The following is a 12,708-nucleotide window of genomic DNA, read 5'->3' as shown; positions in this document are numbered from 1 at the left end:
GGGACTGCCTCTGACACTCTCGCTTTCCGGGGACTGCCGCTGACACTCTCGCTTTCCGGGGACTGCCGCTGACACTCTCGCTTTCCGGGGACTGCCTCTGACACTCTCGCTTTCCGGGGACTGCCTCTGACTGTCACTTTGTTTGAGAGCAGGACTTCTCTAGATGCCCGCGGGAACCAATCAGAGCTCACGTTTCATTTTCCTAGTTGTTTATAAAACCCAGAGAGAGGTCGTGCAAAATGTGGTGATTGTAAACGTGACGGCACAGATTCCTTTAGCAACAAACGCACCTTTATATATTAGATATATTTTTAGAGAGGGTAAATGGCCCCTATTATCTGTTAGTCTGTTATGGGGCTCTGCCTCTCCTAGTTTCGCTGCTGCCGGCCCCACCCTCATGTCTCTAGCCCCACCCTGATGCCTCTGCCTGCCCCACCCTGATACCGCTTCCGGCCCCACCCTCATGCCTCTGGCCCCACCCTCATGCCTCTGGCCCCACCCTCATGCCTCTGGCCCCACCCTCATGCCTCTGGCCCCACCCTCATGCCTCCGGCCCCACCCTCATGCTTCCGGCCCCACCCTCATGCCTCTGGCCCCACCCTCATGCCTCAGTCACTTCATGGGTATCCTGTTGGATATCCTCCTTTCTGGTAATTTATATGCAGGGCATTATCTACAGATCCCGGGGTCGTCACTTACCAAGTGTCTCTGACATCGATTTTGTACATTTTCTGCGAAGTAAGAAAAAAAGTGGATAAGTAACACACAAAGCACTTCAGGGGTCAGTCTCCCACCAAGCAAGTTACACCCTATCCACAGGAAATCGGTGGGGGTCTCAGTGATGGCCGCACGTGTCCCTTCTGCTCCAATCATCTCGGGCACCTCGAAACCCCCGTTCTCGTGATTTGTGGGGGTCTCTCTAAGGATCACTGGGACCCCCACCGATCAGCAAGTTAGGCTCTATCCTAACTTGCATGGTGAGAAAACACTTTAAAGAATTTTCTGAGATACGTTGCCCCCCCCCCCACTTATCTCAGTTGCCCACCCACACCCACTTATATCAGTGGCCCCCCACCCACTTGTATCAGTGGCCCCCCCACCCACTTGTATCAAGGGCCCCCACCTCGACCCACTTATATCAGTGGCCCCCACCCCCACCCACTTATATCAGTGGCCCCCCACCCACTTGTATCAAGGGCCCCCACCTCGACCCACTTATATCAGTGGCCCCCACCCCCACCCACTTATATCAGTGGCCCCCACCCCCACCCACTTATATCAGTGGCCCCCGCTGAGAGGAACAGATTATTGAAATAGGAGAAACCCAGTACTTCATCCACTGCTGCTCTTTCCCCCAGCAACCTCAGTGATGTCACCTGCAGCCGCCTCCAGGATACGCAGCATCCGATGCACTTTTCTTGCCATTCTCCTCTCTGCAGAGAGATCGGATCTATCAAATGTACTGATCCGATCCATCTCAGCCGCAATCAGGGTCACCAGGGGTAAGAAGTGGTAAGGTCCCTGAGTCCATTCAGCAATCGTCCTTCTTTCCGATTCTCTGTCCACAAGGTCAGTGACCACAAATATCTTCTGTACTGATCCTGGAAGAGTGACTTATTTATATTATTACTACAACTCCCATCATTCCACGTATGTCCCTCCTCAATATCTGTATCTGTTTGACCCCAGTGATGTGATATCTATATGTATCTATGTGAGCAGTGTGCCTGCTTCTTTCTCCTGCAGCGAGCAGTGTAGCTGCTTCTTTCTCCTGCAGTGAGCAGTGTAGCTGCTTCTTTCTCCTGCAGTGAGCAGTGTAGCTGCTTCTTTCTCCTGCAGTGAGCAGTGTAGCTGCTTCTTTCTCCTGCAGTGAGCAGTGTAGCTGCTTCTTTCTCCTGCAGTGAGCAGTGTAGCTGCTTCTTTCTCCTGCAGTGAGCAGTGTAGCTGCTTCTTTCTCCTGCAGTGAGCAGTGTATCTAAAATCCTTCTTAGCTCCACTACAAACTGAAAAGAACAGGATCTAACTGTCTGTGTGTGGAGAATTTTTCTGTGACTGTGAGGAGATGAGACTCGTATCTATCACATATCTAAATGCCTGGAACAAAGAACTACCATCAGCTGCCAGCAGAGTCGTCTCTTACCTTGGGTGTCGGTGCGCAGGAGCTTCTCCATGAAGGTCTCCTTTGCCGTCTGTGGTTGGTGGATTATTATGACTGTAGTGAATTGTTTTATGTCTGTGAAGTTTATGTCCTCATCGGATACAAAGCGCAGGGAGCCGCATCCTGTATAATCTTCTGTTAGATTATAGGCCAGTTGTGATACGTCCTCGTTCTCACACAGAGAGAAGATTCTCAGGTTTTTACTTTTTCTTGGAAGAAAACAGGAAGAAAACTTTAGAACATGAGAGGAACATGAAGCAAACCTCCAGCTGTGAGCAGTGCAGCGAAGCCGCCAGGAGAACATGAAGTGACCCCTAAATCATCGACATGGGGGGCCCTGGCATGAAGGATTATAAACCAAGCCATAGAAGTATGTGCCCAAGCCATATGTATGTACGGGGGTATGTGCCCAAGCCATATGTATGTACGGGGGTATGTGCCCAAGCCATATGTATGTACGGGGGTATGTGCCCAAGCCATATGTATGTACGGGGGTATGTGCCCAAGCCATATGTATGTACGGGGGTATGTGCCCAAGCCATATGTATGTACGGGGGTATGTGCCCAAGCCATATGTATGTACGGGGGTATGTGCCCAAGCCATATGTATGTACGGGGGTATGTGCCCAAGCCATATGTATGTACGGGGGTATGTGCCCAAGCCATATGTATGTACGGGGGTATGTGCCCAAGCCATATGTATGTACGGGGGTATGTGCCCCCTCAGGCTGGATCCACTACTTGTAGCTACTTTTTCAAAAATTACCATTATTTAGCTGGAGATGCTCCGGCCTCCAATAGTTACACAACTCCATGCAGGATACTGGACGCCTACACCCCCCACCACCGTACAGACATCACATCCATTACTGAAAGAAGCCAAGATATTACACTGTAACGTAGACAACAAGGAGGAATCCGAAAAACTGAAGCCCCTAAGCTACAAGCTACAGCTGTGATCGATTACAGGGACACCCCTGGCCAATAACAGCCATTGTTACTTGGTCAAGGGAGCCGATTGGCTGTTCAGCCGCCGATCCTGCAATATGTCTGAGTCACACGGAACAGACCTGAACCAGGAACCGGAACGGAAAGATCCGGTCTGCTCATCTGTAGTAGTGAACACGTCCTGCTCACTCTACAAGTGCTGCGTGAGCAGGGGGGAGGATGGGACGATGTCACAGCCTGTAAAGTCAGGTCACAGAGGGGCTCCGGAAGCCCTTCCTGATTATTACCCTATTAAGGAGACCCAAGATAACAAGATGAAACCATTAATGGTTAATGAATGTTTGAGGTTTTCCATGTGCATCTTCATTTCTGTCAGGCTCCAGGGGCAGTGGGCCCACAGGACCACCACGGATGATGACGTAAGCCGACACCTGGGACCGGAATCTAAGTGGCACCTGGTCTTCACCAAAGCCGCCACAGAGCAGGTTGGACTTGCTGCGGCGTGGTACCACCAGGTTGTTCCACAGGCGCGACTCTGTGCGACGCGGTGGTGGCCAATGCGAGGTACAGAGACTTTAGGCAGAACCAAGGTCGGGGACCGGCAGGAGGTCGAGACAGGCAGCACAGGATCAACATCAGGATTAAAGCAGGAGGTCAGGACAGACAGCACGGAGCCAAGGTCAGGAACGGAACCGGGGTCACAACGGGAAATCCGCAGACAGGCACTAGGCAACGACACAAGCTTTCTGAGGCAAATTGCACTAAGATCCGACAGGGAGCGGCAAGTAACAGCGAGCTGGCCCTTTAAATCTTCCGGATCCGAAACGCGCCCTAGGAGCCGGGAATGCGCGCACGGCCGATGGAGGGGGGACAGGTAAGGTGGGCGGGCGACACACGAGCGAGGGGGAAGGGGCCAGGGTGACCCAAGATATGGGACGGCGGGAGCACCATGACAATACTTCCATTCCATTTATGTAGGGGAGATGATATTGTGAGGTGCAGGAGCTGTATGAGGGGCTTACATCTGGATTATGGGCTTTGGTACATGTTGATTCCATTTTTTTTTGGGGGGGGGGTCAGTAGCATTTTGGGTATTTCTTTATGTTGAAGTTCTTTATTATTAAAAATCTACGGTAATTGATGTAGAGGTTGATAAATGTTGGGGGGGGGGGGTGACTGTGAATGTGAGTGTTTTTGGCCATCTGCCCCCTGGGCTGGAGTGTTTTGCATTTTCTTTTTGGGACTTTTTAAAAAGTTGCATCTAATAAATGAGGCCAAACATCAAAACATCAGCCCAACATCTGGAATACAACAAAAAAAAATAAAGCACTACAATGCAAAGTCCTGCACTGCAAATTTATAAAAAGTTCTAAAAAAAATCCTCAAAAATGTGCAAAACAAGGATTTTCTGGATACAACTGGCAAAAAAAAATAACTAGGAAAAAAATAAGATAAATCCTGCCCATGTATGTCCATGTAGAAGCCCGTGTATGTCCATGTAGAAGCCCATGTATGTCCATGTAGAAGCCTGTGTATCTCCATGTAGAAGCCCCTGTATGTCCATGTAGAAGCCCGTGTATCTCCATGTAGAAGCCCGTGTATGTCCATGTAGAAGCCCATGTATCTCCATGTAGAAGCCCGTGTATCTCCATGTAGAAGCCCGTGTATCTCCATGTAGAAGCCCGTGTATGTCCATGTAGAAGCCCATGTATGTCCATGTAGAAGCCCGTGTATCTCCATGTAGAAGCCCGTGTATGTCCATGTAGAAGCCCATGTATGTCCATGTAGAAGCCCGTGTATCTCCATGTAGAAGCCCGTGTATCTCCATGTAGAAGCCCGTGTATCTCCATGTAGAAGCCCGTGTATGTCCATGTAGAAGCCCATGTATGTCCATGTAGAAGCCCGTGTATCTCCATGTAGAAGCCCGTGTATGTCCATGTAGAAGCCCCTGTATGTCCATGTAGAAGCCCGTGTATGTCCATGTAGAAGCCCGTGTATGTCCATGTAGAAGCCTGTGTATCTCCATGTAGAAGCCCATGTATGTCCATGTAGAAGCCCGTGTATCTCCATGTAGAAGCCCATGTATGTCCATGTAGAAGCCCGTGTATGTCCATGTAGAAGCCCATGTATCTCCATGTAGAAGCCCATGTATGTCCATGTAGAAGCCCGTGTATCTCCATGTAGAAGCCCATGTATGTCCATGTAGAAGCCCGTGTATGTCCATGTAGAAGCCCATGTATCTCCATGTAGAAGCCCGTGTATGTCCATGTAGAAGCCCGTGTATGTCCATGTAGAAGCCTGTGTATGTCCATGTAGAAGCCCATGTATGTCCATGTAGAAGCCCATTTATGTCCATGTAGAAGCCCATGTAGAAGCCCGTGTATGTCCATGTAGAAGCCTGTGTATGTCCATGTAGAAGCCCGTGTATCTCCATGTAGAAGCCCGTGTATGTCCATGTAGAAGCCTGTGTATGTCCATGTAGAAGCCCATGTATGTCCATGTAGAAGCCCATTTATGTCCATGTAGAAGCCCATGTAGAAGCCCGTGTATGTCCATGAAGAAGCCCGTGTATGTCCATGTAGAAGCCCGTGTATGTCCATGTAGAAGCCCATGTAGAAGCCCATGTATGTCCATGTAGAAGCCCGTGTATGTCCATGTAGAAGCCCGTGTATGTCCATGTAGAAGCCCATGTAGAAGCCCGTGTATGTCCATGTAGAAGCCCATGTAGAAGCCCGTGTATGTCCATGTAGAAGTCGGTGTATGTCCATGTAGAAGCCCATGTATGTCCATGTAGAAGCCCGTGTATCTCCATGTAGAAGCCCGTGTATGTCCATGTAGAAGCCCCTGTATGTCCATGTAGAAGCCCGTGTATGTCCATGTAGAAGCCCGTGTATGTCCATGTAGAAGCCCGTGTATGTCCATGTAGAAGCCTGTGTATGTCCATGTAGAAGCCCGTGTATCTCCATGTAGAAGCCCGTGTATCTCCATGTAGAAGCCCGTGTATGTCCATGTAGAAGCCCGTGTATCTCCATGTAGAAGCCCGTGTATGTCCATGTAGAAGTCTGTGTATGTCCATGTAGAAGCCCATGTATCTCCATGTAGAAGCCCGTGTATGTCCATGTAGAAGCCCGTGTATGTCCATGTAGAAGCCTGTGTATGTCCATGTAGAAGCCCATGTATGTCCATGTAGAAGCCCATTTATGTCCATGTAGAAGCCCATGTAGAAGCCCGTGTATGTCCATGTAGAAGCCTGTGTATGTCCATGTAGAAGCCCGTGTATCTCCATGTAGAAGCCCGTGTATGTCCATGTAGAAGCCTGTGTATGTCCATGTAGAAGCCCGTGTATGTCCATGTAGAAGCCCGTGTATGTCCATGTAGAAGCCCGTGTATGTCCATGTAGAAGCCCATGTAGAAGCCCATGTATGTCCATGTAGAAGCCCGTGTATGTCCATGTAGAAGCCCGTGTATGTCCATGTAGAAGTCGGTGTATGTCCATGTAGAAGCCTGTGTATGTCCATGTAGAAGCCCATTTATGTCCATGTAGAAGCCCATGTAGAAGCCCGTGTATGTCCATGTAGAAGCCTGTGTATGTCCATGTAGAAGCCCGTGTATCTCCATGTAGAAGCCCGTGTATGTCCATGTAGAAGCCTGTGTATGTCCATGTAGAAGCCCATGAATGTCCATGTAGAAGCCCATTTATGTCCATGTAGAAGCCCATGTAGAAGCCCGTGTATGTCCATGTAGAAGCCCGTGTATGTCCATGTAGAAGCCCGTGTATGTCCATGTAGAAGCCCATGTAGAAGCCCGTGTATGTCCATGTAGAAGCCCATGTAGAAGCCCGTGTATGTCCATGTAGAAGCCCATGTAGAAGCCCGTGTATGTCCATGTAGAAGCCCATGTAGAAGCCCGTGTATGTCCATGTAGAAGCCCGTGTATGTCCTCACAGAAGCCCATGTATCTCCTCACAGAAGCCCATGTATGTCCATGTAGAAGCCCGTGTATCTCCATGTAGAAGCCTGTGTATGTCCATGTAGAAGCCCATGTATGTCCATGTAGAAGCCCGTGTATGTCCATGTAGAAGCCCGTGTATGTCCATGTAGAAGCCCATGTATGTCCATGTAGAAGCCCATGTATGTCCATGTAGAAGCCCATGTATGTCCATGTAGAAGCCCATGTATCTCCTCACAGAAGCCCGTGTATGTCCATGTAGAAGCCCATGTATCTCCTCACAGAAGCCCGTGTATGTCCATGTAGAAGCCCGTGTATGTCCATGTAGAAGCCTGTGTATGTCCATGTAGAAGCCCATGTATGTCCATGTAGAAGCCCCTGTATGTCCATGTAGAAGCCCCTGTATGTCCATGTAGAAGCCCCTGTATGTCCATGCAGAAGCCCCTGTATGTCCATGTAGAAGCCCATGTATCTCCTCACAGAAGCCCGTGTATCTCCATGTATATTTCTCTATTTCTCCAGAGTTACATAAAGGTTTGTAGTATATTCTGTACTCTGGATGGGATGGGGATACAATGTATAGATGGATAGAGATAGTTCGGTGATGAAGTATAGAGGATAATTCTATTGTAGACGTGTGAGGTTACACACGTGGATGGCAGCCACGGAGAAAAGTCCCATCCACTGCATGTAAACAACGCAAGAAACGTGGTGCTCGTTCCCCATTGGGTTTCAGTGGATACATGTATGTGATTGGGCCATCCCTGATGGGAGCACGTGTGGATGAGGCCTCCCGCTGTGGGTAGGTGGCCTTCTGTTGGTTGATCTCCTGCTGATTTCGGGGCTTCTGCTGTGTGAAGGCAGGGTCCAGCTGTGGGTAGGTGGCCTCCAGTGTTATATAATGCATATTTAAGCCACAATGGCCATGGACATTATACTCCCTTATACAGCCATACACTCCCATATACCACTGCATAGTCCCATACACTCCCATATACCACTGTATAGTCCCATACACTCCCATATACCACTGCACCGTCCCGTACACTCCCATATACCACTGCACAGTCCCGTACACTCCCATATACCACTGTATAGTCCCATACACTCCCATATACCACTGCACAGTCCCATACACTCCCATATACCACTGCACAGTCCCCTACACTCCCATATACCACTGTACAGTCCCATACACTCCCATATACCACTGTACAGTCCCGTACACTCCCATATTCCACTGTATAGTCCCATACACTCCCATATACCACTGTATAGTCCCATACACTCCCATATACCACTGTATAGTCCCATACACTCCCATATACCACTGTATAGTCCCATGTAGAAGCCCATGTATGTCCATGTAGAAGCCCATGTAGAAGCCCGTGTATGTCCATGTAGAAGCCCATGTATGTCCATGTAGAAGCCATGTAGAAGTGGATACATATATGTGATTGGGCCATCCCTGATGGGAGCACGTGTGAATGAGGCCTCCCGCTGTGGGTAGATGGCCTTCTGTTGGTTGATCTCCTGCTGATTTCGGGGCTTCTGCTGTGTGAAGGCAGGGTCCAGCTGTGGGTAGGTGGCCTCCAGTGTTATATAATGCATATTTAAGCCACAATGGCCATGGACATTATACTCCCTTATACAGCCATACACTCCCATATACCACTGCATAGTCCCGTACACTCCCATATACCACTGTATAGTCCCATACACTCCCTTATACCACTGCACAGTCCCATACACTCCCATATACCACTGCATAGTCCCGTACACTCCCATATACCACTGTATAGTCCCATACACTCCCATATACCACTGCACAGTCCCATACACTCCCATATACCACTGCATAGTCCCGTACACTCCCATATACCACTTTATAGTCCCATACACTCCCTTATACCACTGCACAGTCCCATACACTCCCATATACCACTGCATAGTCCCGTACACTCCCATATACCACTGTATAGTCCCATACACTCCCATATACCACTGCACAGTCCCGTACACTCCCATATACCTCTGTATAGTCCTGTACACTCCCATATACCACTGCATAGTCCCATACACTCCCATATACCACTGTATAGTCCCATACACTCCCATATACCACTGCACAGTCCCATACACTCCCATATACCACTGCACAGTCCCGTACACTCCCATATACCACTGCACAGTCCCCTACACTCCCATATACCACTGTACAGTCCCATACACTCCCATATACCACTGTATACTCCTGTACACTCCCATATACCACTGTATAGTCCCATACACTCCCATATACCACTGTATAGTCCCAAACACTCCCATATACCACTGCACAGTCCCATACACTCCCATATACCACTGTACAGTCCCATACACTCCCATATACCACTGTATAGTCCCGTACACTCCCATATACCACTGTATAGTCCCGTACACTCCCATATACCACTGTATAGTCCCGTACACTCCCATATACCAATGTACAGTCCCGTACACTCCCATATACCACTGCATAGTCCCATACACTCCCATATACCACTGCATAGTCCCGTACACTCCCATATACCACTGTATAGTCCCGTACACTCCCATATACCACTGCACAGTCCCATACACTCCCATATACCACTGCACAGTCCCGTACACTCCCATATACCACTGCACAGTCCCGTACACTCCCATATACCACTGTATAGTCCCGTACACTCCCATATACCACTGCACAGTCCCGTACACTCCCATATACCACTGCACAGTCCCGTACACTCCCATATACCACTGCACAGTCCCGTACACTCCCATATATCACTGCACAGTCCCGTACACTCCCATATACCACTGCACAGTCCCGTACACTCCCATATACCACTGCACAGTCCCGTACACTCCCATATACCACTGCACAGTCCCGTACACTCCCATATACCACTGCACAGTCCCGTACACTCCCATATACCACTGTATACTCCTGTACACTCCCATATACCACTGCATAGTCCCGTACACTCCCATATACCACTGTATAGTCCCGTACACTCCCATATACCACTGCACAGTCCCGTACACTCCCATATACCTCTGTATAGTCCTGTACACTCCCATATACCACTGTATACTCCTGTACACTCCCATATACCACTGCATAGTCCCGTACACTCCCATATACCACTGTATAGTCCCATACACTCCCATATACCACTGCACAGTCCCGTACACTCCCATATACCACTGCACAGTCCCGTACACTCCCATATACCACTGTATACTCCTGTACACTCCCATATACCACTGCATAGTCCCGTACACTCCCATATACCACTGTATAGTCCCGTACACTCCCATATACCACTGTATAGTCCCATACACTCCCATATACCACTGCACAGTCCCGTACACTCCCATATACCACTGCACAGTCCCGTACACTCCCATATACCACTGCACAGTCCCGTACACTCCCATATACCACTGCACAGTCCCGTACACTCCCATATACCACTGTACAGTCCCGTACACTCCCATATACCACTGTATAGTCCCATACACTCCCATATACCACTGCACAGTCCCATACACTCCCATATACCACTGCACAGTCCCGTACACTCCCATATACCACTGCACAGTCCCGTACACTCCCATATACCACTGCACAGTCCCATACACTCCCATATATCACTGTATAGTCCCATACACTCCCATATAACAAGTATAATCCCATATGGTGGGTGGCCCTTAGTTACCTGCCCATTATACTATCACTATTACCTACTATCGTATTGATGTTTCTCTACTTTCAGTGATTCGTTTTTAGTTTACATCCATTTTTGAGATTTTCTGATTTGCTGTGTTCTTTGTTTTGTAGCTTTTCTCTATATTCAGAAGCCACTGACCCAGATCCAGGATGGAGGGCAGAACATCACAAGAGGTTTTAGTATTTAGTGACCTCGCCCCTAAGTCTCGTATAAATAGTAAAAGTGTCTAACGTGTTGTAATCCCTCGATAAATGTGGCGCAAAGCTTTTAAGTTTCTTTGCAAAACAGAATTCAGTAGTAAAGAGACGGTAAGTGTCTCCTTGTATCTGGAGTCATTATGGGTAATGAAGGATCACATGTCGCCCCATAGGACACTCACCCGGGTGCTGGCGCAGGGTATCTGATCAGTGACGGCCGCGGGTCCTCGTCTGCGATCGCTGCCGTGTCCATCACCATATAATGATTATCTGCAGAGACAACAGAACATGTTACCTGCTGTGTGTAGTATATAAGTATTACCTGGAGGGGGCGCTGTATCTATATACATGCTGTGTGTAGTATATAAGTATTACCTGGAGGGGGCGCTGTATCTATATACCTGCTGTGTGTGTGTAGTATACAAGTATCACCTGGAGGGGGCGCTGTATCTATATACCTGCTGTGTGTAGTATACAAGTATCACCTGGAGGGGGCGCTGTATCTATATACATGCTGTGTGTAGTATACAAGTATCACCTGGAGGGGGCGCTGTATCTATATACATGCTGTGTGTAGTATATAAGTATTACCTGGAGGGGGCGCTGTATCTATATACCTGCTGTGTGTAGTATACAAGTATCACCTGGAGGGGGCGCTGTATCTATATACCTGCTGTGTGTCTGGAGTATACAAGTATTACCTGCAGGGGGCGCTGTTACCTGCAGGGGGCGCTGTATCTATATACCTGCTGTGTGTAGTATATAAGTATTACCTGGAGGGGGCGCTGTATCTATATACCTGCTGTGTGTAGTATATAACATGTAGCCTGTGTATTACCTGTATCTCTGCTCCTGTAGGTATGTGACCTCTGGCCTCTTCCTTTGTGTTTCTCGGTTGGATCGTGCCCCGGCCTCTTCCCGGTGGGGGGTATTGCACCTGTGCAGGGGCAGAACTCTCAGGATCTGTGGATATTTGGGGTCTTCTTGTCTTTCCTTCTTTTGCTTCTTCCTTATATGTGGGAGTGAAACTTCTCTGATACTTTCACTTTCGCTTTCCTCTAGTCTCCACCTTGATGTTGTGCAGACTCGGATCATGTGCCGGATGTGTGACCTGAGGCCCTACATGTACATGATGATGGGGGTCACCGATCATATCATGGAGATGTAGGGGTCACCATCACACAGAACATGGAGGAGGACATCTATAGCAGAGAGGGTCGGAGGAGGTGATGGGGGTCAGTGATCATATCATGGAGATGTAGGGGTCACCATCACACAGAACATGGAGGAGGACATCTATAGCAGAGAGGGTCGGAGGAGATGATGGGGGTCACTGATCATATCATGTAGATGTAGGGGTCACCATCACACAGAACATGGAGGAGGACATCTATAGCAGAGAGGGTCGGAGGAGATGATGGGGGTCACTGATCATATCATGGAGATGTAGGGGTCACCATCACACAGAACATGGAGGAGGACATCTATAGCAGAGAGGGTCGGAGGAGGTGATGGAGGTCACTGATCATATCATGTAGATGTAGGGGTCACCATCACACAGAACATGAAGGAGGACATCTATAGCAGAGAGGGTCAGAGGAGATGATGGGGGTCACTGATCATATCATGTAGATGTAGGGGTCACCATCACACAGAACATGGAGGAGGACATCTATAGCAGAGAGGGTCGGAGGAG

General features: G+C 48.9%; 1 protein-coding gene across 1 annotated transcript in view; it reads right to left on the bottom strand.

Annotated features, from left to right (window-relative positions):
- LOC140076259 (uncharacterized) overlaps positions 1–12,080 on the bottom strand; it is a 46,988-nt gene extending 34,908 nt beyond the window's left edge. Inside the window, exons 1-5 of the mRNA XM_072122799.1 lie at positions 11,851–12,080; positions 11,195–11,282; positions 2,141–2,367; positions 1,377–1,601; positions 700–731 (exon numbers count right to left, since the gene is read on the bottom strand). Of these exons, the coding sequence (XP_071978900.1) occupies positions 700–731; positions 1,377–1,601; positions 2,141–2,367; positions 11,195–11,271 (561 nt within the window). The 5' untranslated portion in view covers positions 11,272–11,282; positions 11,851–12,080. The remainder of the gene's footprint in view (positions 1–699; positions 732–1,376; positions 1,602–2,140; positions 2,368–11,194; positions 11,283–11,850) is intronic.
- Positions 12,081–12,708: the final 628 nt, after the last annotated feature.

Source organism: Engystomops pustulosus, chromosome 8, assembly GCF_040894005.1.
Source record: "Engystomops pustulosus chromosome 8, aEngPut4.maternal, whole genome shotgun sequence".
Taxonomy (NCBI): domain Eukaryota; kingdom Metazoa; phylum Chordata; class Amphibia; order Anura; family Leptodactylidae; genus Engystomops; species Engystomops pustulosus.
This window is presented reverse-complemented; position numbering and strand designations above follow the sequence as displayed.